Source organism: Echinococcus granulosus (genome assembly GCF_000524195.1).
Source record: "Echinococcus granulosus chromosome Unknown EG_S00056, whole genome shotgun sequence".
Lineage (NCBI taxonomy): Eukaryota > Metazoa > Platyhelminthes > Cestoda > Cyclophyllidea > Taeniidae > Echinococcus > Echinococcus granulosus.
The window spans coordinates 220,404-244,132 of NW_020170436.1; the positions used below are offsets into that span (position 1 = coordinate 220,404).

Here is a 23,729-nt window from a genome sequence, read left to right on the forward strand (position 1 = left end):
ACTTTGCTTCCTTGCATTCAGTTCAGTGACTTATTGACGCTTGTCTTTATTCCCCGTACGGCAGAGCGAGTATAGGTGGAAGCATGCTCGCCCTACTGACAGTTTTTTGAAGTAAAATTTGACTTAGGCATGTCATGGTTGAGCTAACCATTGTTAAGCAGGCGATGGAGTTATCACACGTCGTCACAAAGCAATACTTGGGAGGAAACAAGGATTTTCACCCAAGGGAAGGCGTAAAACTCAGTGTCGAACGTTTGAGCGTAGAGGAAACTGCAGGGCGGAGTAATTAGGGTAAAGGGGGGTTCAACTACAAAATGACGCACCAGGACAGATTTTGTGTTGATCAAGCGAACGTCCTCTGAGCTAAAAAAATTCCTTAGAAATGCGTGCTATGAGCTAGGACTCCAGCCACTGACAGACGAACAGACGGACGAAAGCAGCGCCGTCCTTGAGAAGTTTCTATCATTCACCCAGATGTCCCACCGCCAAGCGGCCGAGTTTCCTATCACCGCAGGACTGACTATGCGGATACACTTTTTACCTCTTCCGTGGGAAAGGGCACTTTATGACCGCACACGGCTTCCTTCTGGCAAGTGGCACCACAATTGTCAGTCATATGCCATAACGACATGTGGAAGAACGCCACGTTCCATGCCCAACGCGTCGGCCGGTGGCCGTAAAAGGACGCATTTCGAATTTCCACCCGTCAGTACGTGTGAACAGGCGGTATGGTGGCGCGCCTCGTTATTGGGCAAGAGAATAGTCAAAGGGCTCCCTCTTACCTAAGCGCTCCTTGTGGAATGGAAAAATATTATGGATTCCCAGGAAGACGTAGATTTCCTTGTTCCCAAGACATGCAGCCATATTAGCTAAATCCTCGTTAAAGAAGACCCACCAAGCAAAACAGGCTTATTGTTCACCTAACCGATATTCCAAAGAAAGAATAAGAGAAGGTGAACGAGAAGGAAGAGCCGGGGGAGGGGCCGACGAAATAATCGAAGTCGTAGAATGGGGGAGGAGGAGGAGCGGGGAATGGGAGGATCGTACAACAAGAAAAGCAAATAAGGCTATTCAGATAAACTGAGAGATTTGCAGATTAAAGAAGTAAATTTCAAGAACCTAGCTGGAAACACACGTACATATAAACGAGCACTGGAGACAAAGCAGCATCACTTGGGTCGTGGAATGCTCCTCGATTGGCCTTCCACATGTATCTCCTCCCCTTCTTCCCCCTCCTCCCCTGAATCCACTTGACGAGGAGTGGCAGGTGACTCTTGACAAGTTGGTGCACTGTGAATACTTGTCACACTGACCCGAGGCAGTGGACTGAGGTAGAAGGGTACTGCCAGACCTTCAGGGGAATGCGGCAACTGCTGAAATTGTTGCCGCTGTTCTTCTAGATCCAGTGGCAATCCAATCTCCAGCAATGATTGAGTGGAAGTGGGAGCGTACGGCACACCTGCCGAGGTCACGACTAATTGAGGGGCGGTACTGGCAGTTGTGGTGGTGGCAGCTGTGACCGCGGTGGCAGTGGTGACGTTTGAACCGAGGAACCATGCAGTTCGACGAAGCATCGCCTCCATTTGGCGTCGATGAACGGCTCGATAACGGTTGCGGGAGCGTCGAATGTAGGAGCGGGTAAGGATTTGAGTGTGCTCCGTGCCTTCAGAGTCATCAGTTTCCTCTTTTGGGGAGTCATGGTTCTATAAAGAAGGGTGATCAAAAATTGACTGGAATCTTATATCCATTACCGTCATCGCCAATAATGCTGTGCCGTTGGCCATTACCAAGCTGGCCACTGTGATTATTTTAGACCTGAAAGGTCATCTAGCATCTATTTAGTCGATATTCAGCCCTACTAATCTATTTGTTACACAAAGACCCATCATTGACAGATAAAGAGCGGACGTCACACATGTGTGACACAGAGTAGAGATACGAATTAAGGAAGGTTTGTTGTACCTGTCGCTGGAAAACAATGTATTTAATAGAGCGATACCCACTTTAAAGCAACAGCTTCTCTTTGTTTTAAAAATTTCCTTTATTCTTAAGCCAAGTACACCAAAGTTGAGCTTTGAAAACGAAATGGAGAGTAACGCCCACTGCATCCATTTACTCATTCGTCCGCTACGTGAATACGCCTTATTTCCGATATAAGTAGTACTTGCTCTCGTTTTGTTTTTAAGGATCTTTGCCTGGCAAGTGTCTTTAGGTACATACCTGGCTAGCTGTCAATAATGGCAACTTCAAATTGACATACTAAGGTTGCTTTTTCATCCCCTTTTTCCCATCGACATTTCTGACACTCTCCTATCAGTATGATCTACCCCGCGGTGTTTGAATTGGTCGGAAGGTCATGCCTCCTCGTCATTAAGGAGGCTGGCACAGATTGGAGGTGGGCTTGGGAGAAAATTCAGCTTTAACCAGGTGTCGTTCCGCCGTTCTCAAGAGATTGCTGTCGAGTGATTCCAATCCGTCCGGGCCTACGGCCTCTCAGCCCCTCCCCATGCTTCTATCCTCCTAGGCCTTGTTAAATTTTCAAAAGGTGGGAGGAGATGAACTAAACTAATAAATGAATCTAGAGCAAGGTGACTCCGTTGCCTGGTTACCCAACCCAGATGCTCCAGGAAGGTTTATGCCTGTTCCGTATTAGTGAATCTGTATTGGTTGAAACGATGTCCTCCTTTGGAAAGCCTCCACAAGACCAAAAATATGCTTTTAAGGGAAGTGGATGACATAAAAGCATCATCTAGTCTCAATCGCATTGTTTCAGGTTGATTATTCAGGGGATAGGATGTTCATATCTTCCAAGCAAACTTTCAGCATCTACTTCAGTAGTCTCTCCACGATATGTACCCTCCGTATTGTCTGCCCTCCCGTTTCATGGAGCGCACGCGGGAGGCAGATAGGATAACATTCAAAAGAGTAAAATTGGTATTTGTTTAAGCCTTTTCTTAAAGAGATGGAGCCCTCAATTTTTTGAGGTTCAATCGCCACCTTGGTGTCAGGGATCAGACCTTGACAAGACTAGTAAGCCTTTTTACGACCTCAGTGATAACTCCGCTGGTAGAGGGGAGGGGTTTAGCGCCGCCGAGTAGTTTAAACTACCTCCTGCCTAAACCGGAGGATTTGCCACCACCATGTATTTGAGGATTTAGGGCGTGGAGACCCCATCCAACCCCTGATTAACTATTGCGTCCACCAATCATCGGGCGACCAATGAAAATGAAGTCAAACAAAATACCTCTTTTCTATCGACTTTATTCTCCCTCTTTGCCTAAAAGTTAGCTTTTAATACAACTACTTAATCAATTTCCCAATGCACGCCAGCTTTTTCTAAAAATAATATTTCCCACCCTTAATTTCATTGCATTTAGTACGAAGCAGAATGCATGCCTTGCACCAAGAAGCAATTTGTCCGGTGCAGGGCGCTTCGCAGGCCTGTCAAGCCATTTACTGTTGCTGTTCAGGTGGTCGAGCCTCCCTCCTCCCTTTTATTCACATTAATGAACATTTACCAGTGTCCTTGCTAAGATTAGTCTCCCGATGTGGGATAAACTTCCTCGACTCTCCTGCGTTCTCGATGCGACTTGCGCTCACTTTTCTCGCCCCCTCGAGAAAAAAAAAACAACGCCTCTGGGCGATCTTGATCGTTCATAGAACAAACGTCAGATTTTTGGGAAGTGGAGCAACAGACCGCCAACAAGAAAGGCCGATCAGAGATTTCTACTAATTGTGCAAATAGCCCAAACAAGTCGAGAGGGACGCACCTCCTCATCGACGTCTTTCGGCTCCACCGACGGTGCTTCAGCAACAGCTGCGGTGACGGGTACTTTAGTCACGCCTACAGCCTTCGTTGTTATTGCCGGCGTCGGTGGTTGTGGTAAAGCGCTGACCACGGAGGAGGGTGAGGGAGTTGTGGAGGCGAGGGAGGGAACAGTAGCGGTGGCCTGGGTGGTCTGCTCACCTTCTCCTCCTCCAAGACGACTTCTCGTGAGACAGAGCAGTCGGGAAGCCAAAGCGAGGATTCGGCCCACTGGTGGCGTGTATTTTCCCTCCTCGACACCTTGAAATAGCAACATTGAAGAGGGAAACAGTGATTTTTGGTAGTGAGAAGGTATTCAATCTGATACAGTTCTTTCGCCCTAAAAGTGATATGTCGACGTGTACGACCTCCCTCAGCCCAGAATTCGTCGATCGAGAGGGCAAACTACCTTCACAAAGCGTCAAAAACGCATGGCTTAATGTTTGTTCTCCCTGTCGTCAGCAAAGTCACTCTCACATGCTGGTAGAAGGGTTGCCAGTGACCCCTCACCTGCATTACCGATCATTTTCCCATCCGGAATCAAGTCACCGATTTGAACTTTTCGCCCCTCCGTTGGATTAAATGCCGCACAGTAAAAACGCCCTTTAAATTTATCCGCCAAACAAAAGGCGTGTACATTAAACAGCCAAACTTGCCTTCATGCAGTGCTTTGGAGACATTAGAAGGAAGCAAATCGTCCCGGTTCCCTCTCTTGTTCATTATCCCTGCCCTATCCTGCAAGCAGACCGTGTAGACGCATCGTAAATCATTTACAACACCCTGGGGTGCATTTGCTCTTCCCACACTCCCTCGTTCTCCCACTCGCCCTTAATTTCTGTGGATTATTTGCACTAAAGAATGTGGCAAGCAGATGGGTTGGACTTCAAAATCTGTAAGCAATCGTGTTGGTCAATGGCAACATTGGCGGTGGTGGTGGTCGAGCTTCCTGCAAGACAGAACTTCATGTCGAAAGGATCCAGGATTTGGAGACTTCGAGGAGGGGATACGCATCCACCTTCTCATCTTTTCATGAGAAGACAAAACGGAAAAGACTCTTTACCTTATCTGGACCTCAGATAATCCGGATCCAAACAACCGTAGGCTATCGCAATCCCCTCGGAAATAATGAGGGGGGTTTTGCGGGTGCACCATGGATTGGACGTGCGCGTACGTACTATGATGACTAGTGGAGTTCCCGCATGAGCACCATCTCCGCGCACATTCCTACTTGAATGACCTTGACCTCATCACGGCTGTCTGTGACTGTGGTAGTCGAGCCTCCTTTGAAATAGATCCTTGTGGCCAAGAGGCTAGTTGAAGTCTTCTTTTCATGTTTGAAAAGACAGACAAGCTTTGTCCATCAACCGATGATGTGGTACTCCATCGTGGATGTCCTGTGCTCTTCGTAGAACAGGCTTTGCAATCTCAGCACCACCGTTAGAGACATAATTCAAGCTATTCCATGCCTTGACAATCACCTGGATCCCCTTCATTCCATTTTTGGCCGTCAGAAGTAGTCAGGGGGTTTCTTGATGCCTTGGATACAAGTGCTACATCACCATTTGTCTCGGAGGCAACTCGACTCCAGCAGCTACTGAGTTGTTGTATCCTTCCACTGAGATGCCAGCATTTGGACCACTGAACTGGCATACCGCCTCATGGCTAAAAAGTGTCTTACATAGTCCTCACTCGTAAGCAAAGTGGTCTATTTGGCATGCCTGCCTGGACAGAACCGTCTTTTTCTTCCTTTTTTTCTTCTTTTTCCCACTAATGTGAGTGTGCAGTTAAGCTAGTGTAGGAAAAGCGGATCGTCACATATATGTGACGTCAGCCTACTTAAGAACTATCAAACCGTGAGCAAAAAAATCTTACAGAAACATCTGCAACACTTGCAACTTCTTTAAATCTTTCATAAGTAAAAGAAAAATTTTGACATTTTAAGGCAAACACAAGTGTCAGTCATTTAAACCTGCAAAGTGGCTAAACAGGCCACCAAAATATTAGCCTTCAGGTAAGAGGAGAAAATAAATGAGCTGTTGAAAGACTAGAGAAACGTTCCTAATTGTAGCCAGTCTGATGGCTGGAATTCCTGTTTTGTTGCCCCGTTTTTTTGTTAGAGAAATTTTAATGGATCTCTGCTGGCGGATATGTCCCGACCGAATGCACTGGTGAAAAGCTCTTTCACCTCTCTAATAGGGCCAAAAAGGCAAGGAAGGGGAGGAGGACCGACAAATTTTATAACCGATTCGAGATTACCCCCGAACAGGTGGGTTGATATTGCTATTTTCACCCTCCACCCCCCACCTCCTGGCGGTCCCCTCGCAGTTTTCTAGAAACGGCTGATTGGCCATTCGGTAATGCCGCTCAAAACTCCACTGTAGGCCATAAACTCTTCGTTACAAGGTCTGTCTACGTGTCAGTCCAAGTCTGCCTCAGAGGCGAGTCGGGCAATACACAACTTTCGGAGATTTTCTTGTGTCACGGTGTGTAATTCAACTGCCATTTAAAAAAAGGTGGAATAGTACAGAAAAAAACTGCCCTCCAATTGACTTTATAAACTTAGTCGACCTGGTTGATCCACGCGATTTGACGCAACTAGTGGTGATTCGGAGAGGAGATGAGGAGAACGCATGTCACATATATGTGACGCTGATGGTGAGCAGGTCAAGTGGTGCTATTCACTACGGCTCTTTGAGGCTAGTAGACCGCTATTTAAATTTTGTTTGTATGGGATCAGCTTTTGGCCCCAAACAACACACATTTCATTCAAACTGACCGGAGGGAGAGAGGGGAATGGAGAGAAGGGGAGAGTGACTAACCTTGGCCTTTTTGAAGTGTCTTTTTCCCCTTCAATTTCTTTATCCTAGCCGTGGAACTAGGAGGCACAATGAAGCTGCTAACGACCTGAGACATTGAGGGAATGACTGTGGAGGCGGGAGAGGAGGAGGAGTTTGAGCACACACGTCCCAGAAGTAGGTCCGTGTAGTAAGTGGTTATGGAGTCTCCCAGATGAGCGAATCGAAGAATCAGAGTTTGCATTACCTAAAAGACGAAAACAAAAAAAGTCGACCTCTTTTATGGCTTAAAATGACCACTTTTGTGTCTGGCCAATGAGAAAGCGGGAAAATCGATATGTTGTTCATTGGCTGATGGACCGATAATTCCAAGGAATTTCATTGGCTAGAATCAAATAACACCGACTTCCAGACTGCGGTTCACCACACAAAGGAGCAATGCTAGTCGGAAAATATCTTTCTCAAAATATCTTACTAAAATGCCAATATTTAGTGAATAAGTAGTAGATTACACACCCAATTTAGCTTAAGAAACTGACGGTTTCGGTGAAAAAGTGGGGTGGGTTTTGCGCGCGCACATTGCCAAAAAATCAGTTCATTTCAAAGCTGACCTTTTTACAGGGTTGAAATAAACCACCTATTAAGCAAAACGCATTCCGGCAACGCGTTGTCAAGAGGGCCCAAATATATGGCATTTGAGGTGCGAAGGGGAGGAAGGGGATATGAGGAGGTGGTGGTGCGCTCCACTCCCCATTTTGACATTTTAATGGGTGCACATTTTTGAGATCCTAATTAAGGCTTTGCAGTTGGCCTTCCTCAGTGGATTTAAAATATCAATTTTCGCACCTCGACGCTGATTGGCCCACTGGTTTGAATTGTGCCACGGGGTCAAGGTGATGTGCCATCAGCAAAACAAATTGCTGCAAAGCTATCCACGCTCGTAAATAAGCAAAATAAGGAAGTAAAATTCCCTCTTTTCACTCCAGTTTTGGGCGAAATTGTTGATTTGATATAGGAGAAGCTGGTTCACCTGTCCGACAAATAATACGGATAATTTATGTTTTCCTTCCTTTTTTGTACAGAATCACACAAAAATATGGCCAAATATGCATGTCACTGGGTAGGATAACTTTTCTTTTCCTTTTCTCACCCCTTGGAATTTAAGTCCAGCTCGAGAGTGGTAGGAGTTTCATGTGGTTGTGAAGACATTTTTGGGAAAAGAAATACGGAATTTCTCGTCCCTAAATGCCTCAAAAGTGGGCAAAAAAGCGGGTGGTGAAGAAAACGAAGAGGGTGGGGGAAAGCTAGGGTGTTGGATGAATTATACATGGGGGAAGGGAAAGGCCGGCTACTATTGAGATGGGGAAAGAAGATAATGCTGACAAAAGGAGGAAGTTTTAAAGGACGCTAGTCCCACATCATTCTCGCCACATTTCAGAGGCTGCTGATTTGTTTAATTTGCAAAAAAATGGGTTTTTAAGATCGAGTAAAGCAAGATTGTTTTCCTTCCTCCTCCTCTCGCGCCCCTCTCCGCTCCCCCACTCCCCCCCCACGCCCAATCACATTTAAATGCACGTTTGGCGCCAAAGTTATTATGCATGGAAATTTTCCATTAAAAGTGCATAAATCTGCATATTTTATGGCGATGTTTATGCAAGGGACATTTAGAGTGGTTGCTGCAAGCCTCTGGGAGAAGGTATAATGTCAAAGTGCGGCAGCAGACAAGTCGGCTCCTACCGAGGGAGGAGAGGCGACTTGGCGACGTAGTAGACCGACTTCTGCTTAAATGCAGCACTTCGAGTGAGGAGCCATCACTTGACAGCATTCTCATTCATGGCTGACCAAACCTTCAAGTCTAAATGATTCACCAGGGGAGGGGGAGGAGAGGGAGGGCGGGGGGACTTGCATCTCTCCCTTCTTCCCCGTCCCTTTTTTTGCCTAAACAAGCATGTTGTACTTCTGCCCAAATCAAAATTCCTCGAAGGGAATAAAAAGACGGTAAACCTTTCACCGTGTATATGAGGAAGATGGAAATCCCTTATTTCCATCCATTTTTCCTTTTTTTCTCTCAGAAGCAATGTGTTATCACAACGACGTGATCAGCTTTTACTTTCTTTTAAATGAGAGAACTTTAATTTTCTTAGATGTAAATCAGAATGCCATCTATTTTCTGCTTTTTCTTCCTCTCAAAAATTGTTGGATTTGGGTTAAAGTGGACCATGGAATAACAGGCAGTTGGCATGGCAGATCGAGGGAGTTCTCTTTCCCCTGTGCATGTTCGTGGGGAGTACCTGAAGAGTTGAGGCGTTCTAGTTCAATTCTTTCATGTCAGTACTTTGGAATATCGAGAGACAAAGTGTAAAGACAATTTTTGTGAAGAAGTCACCACCGGGGTTCTTCCAGAAAAAGGATTGGCTCACTCAGCCACCCAAACGTTCCAATTATCCAACAGTGACACCAATTGATCAAAATATCCTTCAGTGCTCAAAAATCAAAAATGGATAAGATTATCTGAGAAGGGATGAACATTCTTCGTTGCAAACAAACCAATTACGACACTATTTGGTGGACTCAGGTTTGGAAACCCAGGCCGTCACGTATATGTGACATTGGTAAGAGACGTTTTTAAGTCGACCTTCAAAGCCTTTTCGGCGTACACTTATCACTTGCCTTAAAAAACTTATCTGATTATTCGCAGAAAACCGGAAACTTCTCACTTTTAATGTGTCAAAAGCTGAGAATGACACGTCCAGAGAGGTGGGTGGCAGCACCCCTGAAGAGAGGAGCCTTTTCAATATTAAGCAATTCATCGTCTCATGCGTGCTCGGTGAGAACGGAACCCGAATTTATTTTAAATGACAACACTCCCCCCTTATGGTTATGGAATGGAGTTCCAGTTGAGCTGCCCTTGTGCTACTGCCGTAGTGGATCGCATCGTGTCGAGTTGCCAACCAGAAAAATTATGGGATCAAGGCCTCAACGCTGATGTCTGAGGGGAACGGCGCTAGCTGATGGACACTCGGAGTGGTCCCATTCTTGCGTGATTTACCATAGCCCTATTGACCTTGACCTCATCGCACTTTGTAGCTCTACAACGTCACTCTGTAGGTGAGATTGACAAATTAGAGGAATTGAAAGAGATCGCAAGTGTCGAAACTTTCCATAATGTTCAAGAAGCAGTGTCTGGACGGGACATTGGAATTAATTGCGTCTGCCCCACGTTGAGGAGCCAGTGGTCCAACAGGGTATTCTACCGATGGACACCCGTAGGCTCTGCTCCAGGGAATAACAAGGAGGAAAAGGTTTCGGGTGGCCTGTCCTGTGCGACAAGATGGCAGCTAGGTACGGTAGGTGAAGACGCTGAATGGAACGACAGCAAGTCGACTCTCCAACGCATCGCTGGGGATGTCTACAACCTTAGGATACTTTTCCGTTTCGATCTTCTAGAACTTTCTTTTCCTGCCTGATCCTTGAATATTCAAAAGCGTCTCGAACACTGTGCTCTCTTATCGTTTCGGGTGCTACCATCCTTCGTAATGTTATCGGGGAGAGTGACAAACATTACTTCCCTCGGATGTGAGGGAACTACGGAGGATGGGAGGAATCGGTGCCTCCGTCTCCTCCCATTCATGAGAGAGTAGAGGTGGGAGGAAGTTGACCTTAAATTGTCTTTCTTTTGACCAAATCACCGGTGTCAGCTTTCTTCCCAAGAAGAAGGAGAAAACGTTTTGTATTTTTTCGGTCACAGTCCCAATTGCCTGACCTTCTTCAACAGACGAAAAGTGCCGTCCGAAGGGCTCCGCGCAAAAATGCAGGAAGTAAGCATAGGCTGGGCTAGAGACAGGAAGCGGTGCAAACTTTCGAGATGGGGGGAATGTTTGGTTAGTGACGACTACAACAGTCACCAGCCAGCCAGTCAACAAATAGAAAACAGTGCCCTTTTTTTCGTCCTATACGAATAAAGTGAGTGAGAGCACCACCTTGACCCCTATTGCTACCTGTCAATGCATGACATATGGAGGCTCTCTTCCTTAGCCGCGCCTTAGGCGATATAGGAAGGGACTGAATCGTTTCATCTCCCGTTTTCAACCCACCTGACTCCCAAATTGCGAAGATCAAAGACAGAGGGTCCCCCTGAATACAGAGCATCGGTGGACGTCTCCTCGACCGTGCGACCTACGACCTCACCTTTTCCAAGCTCTATGGAGAAGGTGCCGGTGGCCTCAGAGCCCAGTTGAAATCATTTCGTACAACAGACACAACCGACAACCTCGAATGACATCGGCGAGTTTGAGTTAATTCGCCGAAAGTAGGGCGGAGGAGGAGAGTAGCGGAAGGCATGGAAGGGGCTGTCCCCAAAATGTAGGCATATTTATTCGCCCTAGTGCTTAAAAGTCCCAGAAAGCCGTTGCCCTCGTCCAGGTGAAAAAATTGCGCTGCCATACCCGGCTAACCGATACCGCCCCTGTCAGGAGGGTGGAGGAATGTAAACAGCGCCTCCCATCTTAAAGGCCCCCCATGAAGGAGATTATCAGAGAAACATCTGTCCCTCTGTTACCCCGTCTTTGAGAATTTTAGCGCTCTTAAGGTGGGGTTCGGGGACATAGGAGAGTCAAGATGTCTTCAACCTCCGAGGCGAGGCGGGACAGGAGGGATAAGAGCAGCAAGATTAATGGACACGTGCGCTCCGTGGAAATTTTCAGTGAAGGGGATTTTTAAAACAAAAAAAATGTGAAAATAAAAAGAGGAACCCTTTTACTCCTCTCCCGACTTCTTCCTTTTCCACCTTTTTACCGGTTGCATGGGAATTGGTCCAAATTTAGGCGGTGAAAATTGATGGCAGTGTGAGCGTGATCATCGCTACTTTTTCCGTCCCACGACATCCACCGAAGGAGGCTATTAATAGATAGTGGGTTAAAAAAAACCCGCTTTCTAGTTACGTCCTAGTAACTCCAAAAGATAATTTTACTGCCTTTTAAATCCACAACTTCTGCTCCGTCTTTCACCTCAATTCTTCTGGAGCCCAATTTCGCAGGACTCGGAGCTCTACGATGGCAATGGCGTTGGCGCAGTCGCAACCTCATCTTCTAGGAGTGAAAAGAGAAGACTTGTTTAAATCTCGTCAACTTTCCGCATCTGGTGCATTTCCGGGGCAGAAAAATGGCGAAGACCAAGGGGAGAGTAGATATGATCCAAAGGAACTGTTCTCTTATCTCCACGTCACATTTTAGCCTCATTTTTCCGCGAACGAAATGTTAGCACCTCTGATTGGTGGAAAAAGTGACTCCAAGTAGACTTAAACAAACCTGAGCGCCTCTATCGACCATATCAACGGAGAGGGGACAGGTGTGAAGGAGGGCACCAGCAACAGATTTGGAGACAGCCTCAGCCAGTGTTCTGATTGGTGGAGGCGGAGGCGGAGTTACGGGCGGTGTGGTTTGAGGAGCTTGCAGGAGGGGGAAGGTGGTGCGGGAAGGGGTGGAGGGAGTACAGGAGTGACAGCCTGTGGTCACCTCAAAACCCGCGTGGCGAACCATGCTGTGGAGGATGCCGAAAATAATTATCGCCAACTCGCGGCATGGAGGTGGCAGAGTGTCGAGGATCCTGACAAAGTGGAAACAAATGGTAGTCACTGATCGCCTTGGTATGTCGGCATCACTCTCTAGGTAGCTTGTCAATCAAAGTATGAACCAAGGAGTGACCAAGTCCAAAGCTGTCTGCTGAATAGGCGATTAGCTTTTCACGACACTCACTCAATAAACAATTCGATTTGATCCATTTCCACAGGCGAAGGGGGTAGCATCCCAAAGTCGCAGAGAAATCCCGTCTGATCGGAGAAGAGGGAGGAGACAAAGACGTCCCCTCCACCCTCCCTTTCATTCCCCAACCTTCCAGTACTACCCTCCGCTGTCACCTCCACGTGGGAGGTCTGGAAGCCCGGAGCGTGTTGAAGTTTGCTGGGAAGACGGTGCTGTACGGATGGCACAGTGGTCGTAGCAGAGGTAGCGCCGGAAGCAGAAGGAGGTTGATGGGGTGAGTGGGGGGTGCTGGGAGGTACCGCAGCCACTAGAAGGCGACGCTCGTTGTGTTCACCGAAGATGCCGCCAGGAACACTGAGGAGAAAGCGCTTGGCGACATTTGCAACGGTGTAGACATTGTAGGCGGACCAGTCTACAACTTCACCTTTAGCCAGGCTTGAACTAATGACCTAGGGGAAGGCGAGACCAAGGTATTTTTGCAGAAGCTAGAAATCTCGCATAGTGTGGTGGTGAAACACTCATACCGCCAGTAGGTGGGGAATTGAATGACCTCCACATGAGTTTTCTAGCCCTAGTACCAGACCTTTCTATACCAATGGAATCTTTGTTTCGTGAACTCTAAGACTAGTGCCCTTTCGAATCCCCAAAGCCTCGGTTCGACTTGAATGCCACTTATTCACTCACTTATGGTTATTCTTTGATAGTTCCCTCAGGGGGAAATCCCTACTACAGCCTACATCACACGGTACAGGGGATGAATTCCCACGCCTAAGGATACTCAAATCTCGCATCACACCTTAATCGAGACACCTCGCCATTTTTAGACAGTCAGCCCTTACCACGGCCAGCATAGTAGGTGGAAAACAGCTGGCTAAAACACCTTCCCACTCCTCCGGTATTTACTGCTAACAGACGGGCTATTAATAGGCTTCCCGTCTTGGCCTTCGCCTTGTTTTGATCCACTATCATTCCACGCCTGCCCGATCTTTTGTCCACTTTTGGGGGCAAAAAAGGGAGGGCCAGGATGACCTAGAAGAGGGATGTTATTTTTGGGTGTGGGCCAGCGGGCGAGAAAGGGTGCAGGAGCGTGAGGGGGAGAGCAATGAATGCTGTTACCGATGGAGCGAGTTGAAGCGCATGTCTATTTTTCCAGTCTAGCTGACTGGTTTTATTATCATTTAGTTATTTAGCTGGTTGGTCAGTTTGTTTGAATTCTCTGTTTGCCTAATCAGCCTTACTCGTAGACAATAAGGTCTTAAGTGATGTTCTTTCTTTTCAATTGAAAAACCCACCTTTTTGAGATCTATGGCTGCTAATTTGGGTGAACATCATTTAACGCAGTTGGGACTTTACCTCGGTTGTATATTTGCAAGCATTTTCGCTTTACTAAATTATGTACAAAGAAGAGGAAGTTTGTTTAATGACAACACCTTAATAAAACAACAAGGTTTAATTTATGCCAGCTTTTAGTGTTTGTGACTACTATCTGAAGTTGTTTGGGTTACTGGCGCTTCAAAATCACAGGATGACAAAGTCATACAACGCTAATTTTAAATGTAGCACGTCAATCGGATTTTTCGCCATTTACCAAAAAGCTGAATATACGAATGCCTTTAATATATCTAAATAACTTACAAGATTTTGATGTCCTTATATTCCCTAAATTTGCCTGAAGTTCAGCGTTATATCATATACCATTATTTATTTTCGCACTAATCTAAAAAAGCCTCTTCAAGTTATTTAAACAATTATTCAACACAAAGTCGACATTTGAATCTTTCTAACTTGTTTTTATCAATAATGTCGCCGGGACTAATTTGAGTATCTGCGATTCTTGCATCATAAACTCATTTTCTCGGGCAAATTTTCAAGGACTTAACTCCAGTATGTCCAAAATTGGTAACACCGCTGATTCTTTTGAGTGTTACTTTGCCTTAGCATTAAGAAAATGACATTTTTGGGTCAACAAAATACACCTTCCCATTCCACAATTCCGGAGAATTCCAGCTTCTAAATGAGACACTAAGCTGTTACTATGTGAACTGAAAAACTAATTTATTCAGCTATTTAGTTTCACTAATAAATGAAAACTTTTATATTCATTTTTAATATATCCGAATGTAATTTAATCTTCCTCAATTGTGAATTTAAAAAATTTGCTAATGTCAAGGAAATATGCCATTTATATAGATGTATTGAGCATAGAAAGAAATTAAAAATAAAATTCTGCATCATCTTTTAGGCAGACTCATAGGACTTAGTAATTGAAGTCATGTTTTGCCCTAAGGTAGGAAAAAAGGGCGAAAAATAAGGAACTACAAGAGGCTCATGGTAACAAAAATACGAAAAAATGTTAATAAATTGTGACTTTTTCGATGGAACACGAGATGACTGCCTACTCTATTTTCTGATTAAACGGTGTATTCGTATGTTGCAAGAGAGAGAACTTGAGCCGTGTGTCTCCCTTCCGAACTGGATGTAACTATCAACGATTGTGAATAGTGAGGAAGAGAAGAGACCGTGTCTTCCTACCTTCCTCCAGTCCTCCTTATCTTACTGGTCTCACGAAAAATCTTTTTTCGACTGATTTTTCATTCCTGTCTCGCTCACAGGGAGGATAGATATTTTCTTCTTCACTATTGAGCTATGGTAGGAGTTCAGCCGCAATCTCTCAGTTAGCCTCACGCACACGCTCTTGAAATAGGAAGAGGCAGTTCCGTGAATTGGCGTTGAGCGTGTCTTAGACGTGTGATGTGGCCAGTGTGATCTGAAAGAACCGACGTTTTGTTGGCCTATTTGTCAAGCCTTAGCTTGCCAGTTGGTTAGGTAACAGAATGAAATCGGTGCGTTTTTACACAAACTTGCGTTAATGAAATAAAGGAACTTCAAAGTGATAACTTTTGACACTTATTATTACCTGTCATGAATGGACACCCTGATATTACTTCTCTTCCCAGCCTCCGTGATTTTCCCACCCAATCGAGGTGCAAAGTGTATGACTTCCTCGCGCCCGTTCTGCATGACTGATAGTTGTTCCTAACTAGTTAATCTCAGATAAGCAAGTTACTATGGTGGAAAATGGCTAGTCACTCTTGGTGTAGAATACCTCTCTTCCAAAGACTCGTTATCCATGACTCCGCCAAGTGCTACTCCAATTCGGTGGGGAGGTTTGTTTACCTTTTGACTGAATCAAACCTGACTAGCTAAAATCGACAAACTCGGAGGTTTGAGAAGCGCAATGCTGTTGTTACCATTTTGTTGTTCTATGACTTCAGCATTCGTTACTCCTTCCGATTTGTGGTGCCATCATGAGAGGTTTGTCTACGTACCTGCCAGACTTGTGACAGAATAGGCGGTAGCATTAAAAAGGGAGACTCCTCAGGGATATACTAAATGAATGAATTGCCCAATTAACTCCAGTGTCACACTGTAGTGATACTTCAAGAGGATCTTCCCCTCCCTACAGTGCAAGGAGCTGGAGATGCTCCAAATGGAAGGCGAGTGGATTTAAAGAGAGGCTTTGTTCACCACAAGAATGTTATTTACTGGGTTGCATCAAGGACCAATCTCAAAGGAGGGTCAGGACCTACAGTTCCGTAGACCTTTTACGATTTCATTGCCACAATGACGATTTCATTACTCTTGCAGCCAGTCAAAATCCTGCTGAAGGTGATAAAAAAGGTGATTTTCCTTAGAGCAAGAGCATCCTACATCTGTTTTACCATCTAAAGCTTTGTCATCACTTTGTGACGTAAAACCTAGTGCAATCGCTTTATGATAAAACAGTAAAGCAGAACGCTACAAAGATGTGACAGTTACTTTTGGCCATAGGCATTTATAAATGTTGCCTGTCCAAACGTGTGTTTTGGTAAAATATAAAGAAGTTATATTTAAAATCGCCTGCTGATAACGTTGAATTAGCCCACAGAATGTCAATGCCAATGGCATTATCAAGATCAGAACAAATTAGCGGTGATATGTTAGGCTTTCCTGATTAGGTGGCTGCAATCTGCTACTTCTTGTCCCTTGAAATCCTCTAAACAACGTTGTGCCTTAAGGTTCCACTATTGGTAACCCCCATAGCCCCAAGTAATAGCTAGACACCGAATTCTTTCGTGGTGAAGCCCGTGGAAAGCTGTAGAACTAGTATTATCATTCGCACTACGTTAGCCTATTAGAAACTAGAAATGATGCGGAGCGCAACGCACAATTAATAGAAGAGAGGTAAAAACTTATGCTCATCGTAATGGCAACCCATTTCCAAGTAGAAAAAATATGAGAAATGGAATATTTTGCATAAAATTTGTCTGCAAAGTGAGGCGCAAATGTTGCCTTCTCTTCTGTATTTCCCTAGGTTACATATTTTTAACGCCAAAATTATTGCCAGAGGACATTTAGATGATGAAATACGACTTAACTTTAAAACGTATTCGTTTTAAAAAATCAATCTCTTTCTTCAGGAACATACTTTTAGAATTTAATTTTTACTTTATGGGCTAAATAAGTCATAGGAATGCATCGAAGTTGACCGGAGTAATATAATTTTATTTAGGAAGCATTAAAGCTGTGAAACACCTTCTATTTATAAAATGGATTAAAAAATCTTCTGTAAGGATTTAAAAGTGCAACAATAACGCCCTTAGAAAACCTAAACAGCGCAAGGCAGCGTGTTTAAAACGTCAGAATCGTCCCAACACAGCCCGCCGATATGATCTGAGCTGGTGGTCAAAAAAGTTTTGGATGTCAGTCGTGGCCAGAAGCAAAGTAAATTAAGGGATTATTCAAACTCTCATTTTAATCTGTTTGCGCTTTAATCTTCTATGACCGCTTGGAACAGTCCTGTAGTTGAAAACTACACTCAAAGTCTGGAAGAGGAAAACTAAAGCGGAAGAAATATTGTTTCGTGCTTACTTCATTTACCCCGTTTTACTTTTCTCAAAAACTGGTTTCAGTGTCTTCGTTTCTAACATTAATTACTGTTTCCTACTCCGCTATTAGGCTGCAGTAGGCAAAAACAACAGCAACAAGTTATCATCCCGCGTTCTCTCATATAATGGCCATTGTTGCATCTAAGTGGAGCGGGTACGGCACGGGCGCGCAGCCTCCTCCACTTGTGGACGTGCTACCCACCGCTGCAAAAACCAGCGGCGGCAACAGCGGCAGCAACAACATGTACTAAAAATACCACCCAACATAAACAGCTGATGCCGTCATCGTTTCTATTGCCAATGTTGTTGCTGCTGACGCTGAGTACGGCGTCGAGGCCGGTGATGACGATGCGTTGCGCCCTTGATTGGCCACTGCATCGGGCGTGGGTGCGTCCGTACTTGCCATTAAAGTTTCCCAAGTCGGCACGCGAAAACACATCGCCGGGGATTTAAGTATGCATTTGGAAATTGTAGAGTGGCGAAAAAGGGATGCACTTCCCCTTTAAGTTTCAGGGGAAATGGTAAAGCAAAATTTGTATCCTGTCAGCGGTTCTTCGGTGATGGCATGGCCTTCCCTTCGTCTGCGTAGCCCTTAAACCATTCCGTCTGCAGGTAACAAGCACCCTTTTAAACCGGGACGTGGTAGGAAGGAAGAATAGATTTAGACTGCCTGAAGAGGTCTTTTCCAACGCTGTGAAAGTTGTTGCTCTCAGACAAATGCACTTACTGCAGGCTATCGTTCTACCTCCCCAATAACATCCGCCTAGGTGCAGTTCGGCCCATAAGAAACGCGGCATTATTTCAAAAAGGGTAGTGTACAGATGTTTTCCTGCCTTCGCTTCTGTCTTGCGACTGTGGTTGCCGTTCATAGGAAGACCTACTCCCATGAGATTGATTGCGGGGAGCGTTGATGGCGTGTACTTCAGGAATGACCGTTTATGTTCCCATTATGCCCTTAACTCAAAGATTTACAGGAAAAGGAGTCTTTTCCTGCCTATATTAAGGCGAAATTGGAGAGAAAGAAGGAAAAAACTTCAATTATTTACAGTGGATGTGAGAACCCGGCACGGGATTTGATAAGCGTGCCAAATGTATCAACTATTTGACAGCAAAAACCTTCCACCTCAGGTGTCAGGATGGAGACAACTCACTACCAAGTGCTTACCATCAGTATTTACAAATCCTCCTGGAGAAGAATGGTTTAAAAAGTTACAAGTTTGGATGGCTTTTTACACTTGTTTTCTACCTGTTCTACTAAAGATCGTCATAAAAAAATATCCTGAGGGTTTTTTGAGCTTTCACGGAGGCTCAGCAACTATACTAATCACGACGGGGAGAGTAGATAGGGATAAACGTCGAGGATTAAACCGGATTATTTGATGACAGTTTTTTGTTTACCTTGGTGCAATTACCTTCTACGGAGTAAAGAGAGGAATTACTAGGGGAGGATTGGCTAAATGTGGGTATTATGGGATCCACCGTGAAGGTAGTCTCTCCAAATTTGGGTCTGACTGCACCACCAAAAAATTTTAGCTTTGGTTGTGAATACATAAAAACTTCTGGTGAAGCCTGTGTGGCATTTCGGGAAGGTGCGTTGGCGGCGCCTATCGTCTAGACTTGATGTCGGATGATGAATCATTGAAAGATGCTAGCGTCGAATGTGGAGGTGGTTCCCAAATTTTTGGCCAGAGTGACGTTTTTAGCCGATGGGCTGATTTGAAAGCAAGGTGATAAAAGACACTTCTCAGTCCTGCTAAACATGCGGGATGAGGCAATTCGGTTGCACCTACGGCAACTGGAGAAATTATGGGGAATGGAATTACGCATTTTCCTTTTAGGCACATTAACTTTACATTTCCTTGCTTCAGTGACGCGTGTTCTTTAAAAAACTCACTATATTTACCCTGGTAACTGACTTACTGCCTGAGTAACTAACTGACTAGTAAAGACATGTGGTAACATTCTTTATTGCAGCCCAAAAGATTCAGTCAATAGCCACCTTACCGCTTCAAACTTCTAAGACTGCACGCTCAACTCCATTTTTATATGACTGGCTGCTCCTGCTTCGTGGATGTGCATGTGATTCGCCAAAAGGGTTGCGGCCGAGCTCCTACCATAACTTGACGGGGGAAAAGTAAACCATCTTCCGCATTCTAAGGGAGTCAGGAATAGAGATTCAGTCTGAGGGAAATTCTCTTATTAGCTGTTATAAGACAAAACTAAGTGAGAAAATTCATACCCCAATTAGAATGATAGAGGAGAAGGGAGGCGCAGTCCTTCCTCAATCATATCCTACGCACTCCCATAGTCATCACACTTCCCCAAATGATTGGCAGTGACAACCTCCTACGACAAAACGACTTACGGACATGGAATTCATGAATACTTTCTTCCTTCTTTGTGGCTAAAAGCATTAATGCGCATTGCGTTCGTGAAAGTGCAGGATTCACAACTTCGAAAAATCATAAAGAAACTAGGTAACCACATAACCAGCCAACACTATGACCTTATTAAGGGAAGTGTTGCAATAGTTTTAGGACTATAGCCACGTAACCATGGCTCTAGGTAGCTTTCTGTCCACCAATTGTGCTTAAGTAGGTTTAATTAAAAGCCTCTCACACCTTTTGTTCCTTTTACCAAGGTAAATTATAATCACAAAGTAGGTTGGCAGGATATCTATCGTCTGCGACATTTTTAACAGTTAGCATATTTCTTTTGAATTTCATGCATAGATAAAATAAAGCAGTTTAGGTTTCAGATTTTTTTAGTAAATTCGCCCTTCACCCTTTAAATGCGTGCAGGGTTGCACGAATCAACTTGTTTGCTTTATCCGAATAATTCAAGGTCAGGCATTAAATTGAAAAGCAAAATGCCTTTAAATGTTAAGTAATTTGCCTGGGTTCTGTAATTTTAATAAAATACACAACTAAATGGCAAAAAAACTTGTGGTAACTTCCGATACTAGGGAATCGTTTCGTATCTTTAAAATACTTAACTAAATTTGGAGTAAATTTAAGAATCTATTTACCACTAGCGGCCTTCGCGATTCGTACTTCCGTCTTATGGATAGCCGGATGTGCACTAGCGATAAACCATTTCCTTCCATCGGAATGCCGCCTTATGTCTCCAGGGTAGACCTACGGCGCTACACAATTCTCTTGCTCCGCACTCCGTTTAACAAAATCGAACACTATTCTGTAATTTAGGAAGTAGATCATCTACCAAAATAAAGGGTTGTTTATAACAAATCCTACTAGGACTTATTTATTACCACTCAGTCTGGCCATTCGAGCTACGTGGCGTCGAGAGTAGAACCCCCGTAGGTTCACATCATTGACGAGTGCGCTTCACTTACCCCAAAGCTCGTAATTACACCTCTCCCGCCTTAAATACACTGTATTCGGTAATATGAGCAAAATATCCCACTTGGCAGAAGAAATTCCTCCATTCCAAAGCATCCCTTGATAAGCCACGTGATCGCCTCTTATATTCACTCGATTAGGCATTCCCTGATCTGAACAGTAAGGCGCTGTCATCACTTTGTTAGACTTTAGTGTAGGACAGGAGAAAAAAGCTGTCCAACTAGTCAGATTTTAAATAAATTGTGAGCTTCTTGAAAGAGGAAATCCTCATCCTTCATTGTTCATTTAGTAAAACAAGAATGAGGCAGGAACCTTGCGATTTATCTCGCCATCAAACGTCCCCGCTAAAGTTGTGTTCCTCTGTCGAAAGTCTTTTTAGTAAAAATGCTTTTTATTAATTTTCCTTCGTAAAGACGAAACGATGCATTGCACTCAAACAAAGTACTTTAGCACTCAAATTTAGCAAAAGAATTTATACATACCTAGTAGACTATTAATCTATTCAATTGTACAAAGTATGTTCAAAGTTGAATTGCCCCCCAAAATGTGTTTAATTCAGCAAAAATTAAAGAGGAAAGGTGACCTCAAAACGGAGTCAGATTTAATTAAATTCATAGCAGCTGTAAGACAACCAGGTTAAATGTCTACATGAATGAAATTTTCTTCACCTTTGACAGATATAAATGCCAGTGACACCATCTGTCATGATGACCTTATCACCTCCCCTCGAAATCACCACTGAGGTGGTAATAATAGGGCCTCCGATGGTGTGTGAACCTTTCAAAATGGTGGCACAACATTTCCAAAGACATGTGGTGTAATGACATTTATTTCCATGGTGTTGGGTCATTTCTACCTCCAATGCGATTCCTTCTACCTAATTTACGATGCCCCAGCCCCTTACGCGTGCTCTGCCAGGCTGTTGGGTCGTCTCAAAGGCTCTGGTGCTAGGACTCACCTTCATTTGACTGATGTTGCCAGGACGACGAAAGAGATCGCTGATGTGGATGCCCTGACGAGCAAGAAAGGCGAATAAGGTGAATACGGGTTCAGGAATGCTGGTATTTCGTTGACGCATCTCCTCCCCTTCCTCCACAAGAGAAAATTCCCCTCTTTCCTCCTCTTCTCTTGCTTCTTCTTTTCCTTTTTTCTCTTCTTCTTCCTCTTTCGCTGCGTGTTCCAGAGATTTCAATTCCCGTCTCATTTGGACCTCATACTGTTTGGAGGGAAAGGAAAAACAATACTGACTGTAATTTTGTTTCTGTCGTGTCGCTCTACGTTAGACTGCTCATTCAGGAGCTATTTTGGCAAGAACCGACTTCCTAGAAGTTTTATGATCTCTTTCCTTAAGAAATCCCTTCAGGATCACTGAGTGGACAAGGATGTAAACTGCCTCTATAAATACCTCTTCACTTAGGCAGCACGAAACCACCTGCAAACTAGTGAGAGGAAAGACCGAGGACAAATTAAAGTAGCTCCGGTACATATTCCTCGGGACCCTTTCTCCAGTCACATCGCTTCTCGCCGGGGTGACTGCTCTCCCGTCCTCTCGGTGCACCGGAAGGGATCATTGAGGGAGCAAATTAGATGCGTCCTTTGGAAAGGACTTGTTATGGATGAAAAGAGGAGAAGAGTCCTTTCATTTATTACTCGATGGCTGCCATGTGGAGGAGGGATTTTTGACAAGAAAATTGTCTACTCACTGACAAATCTCTACCTAGCAATTAACAATGGTCTTTCAAAGCTGACAATACAAAAAAGGCATTATGAAGGAAAAGAGTTCCTCAGCATTTGGAGAACAAAAGAAGTGTATCTGAATAGATGGGGTTTTTTCCTGGAGGCTGAGGGTTCGACCACCCCCTTGACGTCATCTCAATGCTGTCAGCAGACACTTCTACCAATTTTGCTGACTCCGTCAACTCAAATTTTATCCCTCTTGGAGGAGCTGTTCTTCAGGGTGGACTTGGATGCCGCAAAAACCCGTTTTCTTTTCTTTATTTCCTAAAGACATACAAGTGAAGTGTCCTGGATGACAGAGACTTAAGCAAGGTTGTCAAAGAAATTAGCTGAAAGGACACCGAGTTTACAATTGTTGCTTCCACATCCTACAGTGGTATTTCGATCACAGATTTAAGTTGGGGCTACCTCCTCTGCAACACCTGCGTTTGTTTAAATTCACCATTTAACTGCGCGGTCTGTTCCCCCTTTACGGGCTGAATCTCCGTTTCGGTGATGCGATGCTTCATCAGTGTCTATCCCGCTCTATCACTTCAAAGTGAAAGCCCCTAGTTTTCTCTTTTTAAGCTCTATTAATGTCAATGAATCGGTTGCCACAGCAACGACGCTACTCTAACATGTCAAAAGGTAGCTTCCATCGATAAAATTGGCTTGAACCATTCCCAACCAACAAGTTTTAACTCAACCCCTTCTTTCTCGCGGGGAAGAAAACGGTGCGTTGTCGAAGTGTGGAACATCAAGTTAGAAGACTTTGGTCCTTATTGCCTGCCATCTGTCAACGCACGTGAAACACTTTGTTTGGCCGTGTCCCATGACTTGCCTAGTTGGTGCAGTCGCAAGAGAATTGGCTCTTGCCTCACTTTTGGCGGGACTGGCGGCTGGTCTTGAATCATGGCGGTACTTCTCCATCTTTCAACAAATTGACGATAGGCCATTCCACCGCACCTTCCCAAGATGTGACACCAACTTCATCAGAAGGCATTTTCGCACATTTTGTTACCGAGTTACAGTCACCTTGTGGTGTAGTCAAGGTCAGGTTCTCTCCACATTTTGTAGCGGGTGAACGAGTTCAGGTATGGAGACAGCATAGCAAAGAGTGCCCGTTTGACCTACCGACTCAACTGCATGACTTATAGAGTGTGCATGTGCTTGACAAGGCCTCAAAATTGACACCAAGTTACTACAACGAGTTGAGTTGAGAAAGGAGGTTAAAATTTGTTCCAATCGGCTAATAAACAGAATCCATCAAAGCCGTCTGGTCTCCTACGTAGATAAGATGCTGTCGCCTTGTTGGCGAGCCATTGGCTTTCAACATCGCTGACTTCAGTGAAGAAGTTTTGTCT

At 44.6% G+C, this 23,729-nt stretch overlaps 1 protein-coding gene across 1 annotated transcript; it reads right to left on the bottom strand. All coding sequences in view use genetic code 11, as the record gives it.

The window, feature by feature from the left end:
* Nucleotides 1–1,169: 1,169 nt before the first annotated feature.
* Nucleotides 1,170–22,895, bottom strand: EGR_06399 (hypothetical protein; the record flags this gene model as incomplete). The annotated part of the gene is made up of 10 exons (XM_024495648.1): nucleotides 1,170–1,703; nucleotides 3,771–4,066; nucleotides 6,625–6,847; nucleotides 10,161–10,434; nucleotides 10,695–10,822; nucleotides 11,607–11,687; nucleotides 11,907–12,204; nucleotides 12,354–12,808; nucleotides 21,608–21,865; nucleotides 22,809–22,895. 10 exons carry the CDS (start codon nucleotides 22,893–22,895, stop codon nucleotides 1,170–1,172), a joined length of 2,634 nt encoding a protein of 877 aa, XP_024349924.1.
* Nucleotides 22,896–23,729: the final 834 nt, after the last annotated feature.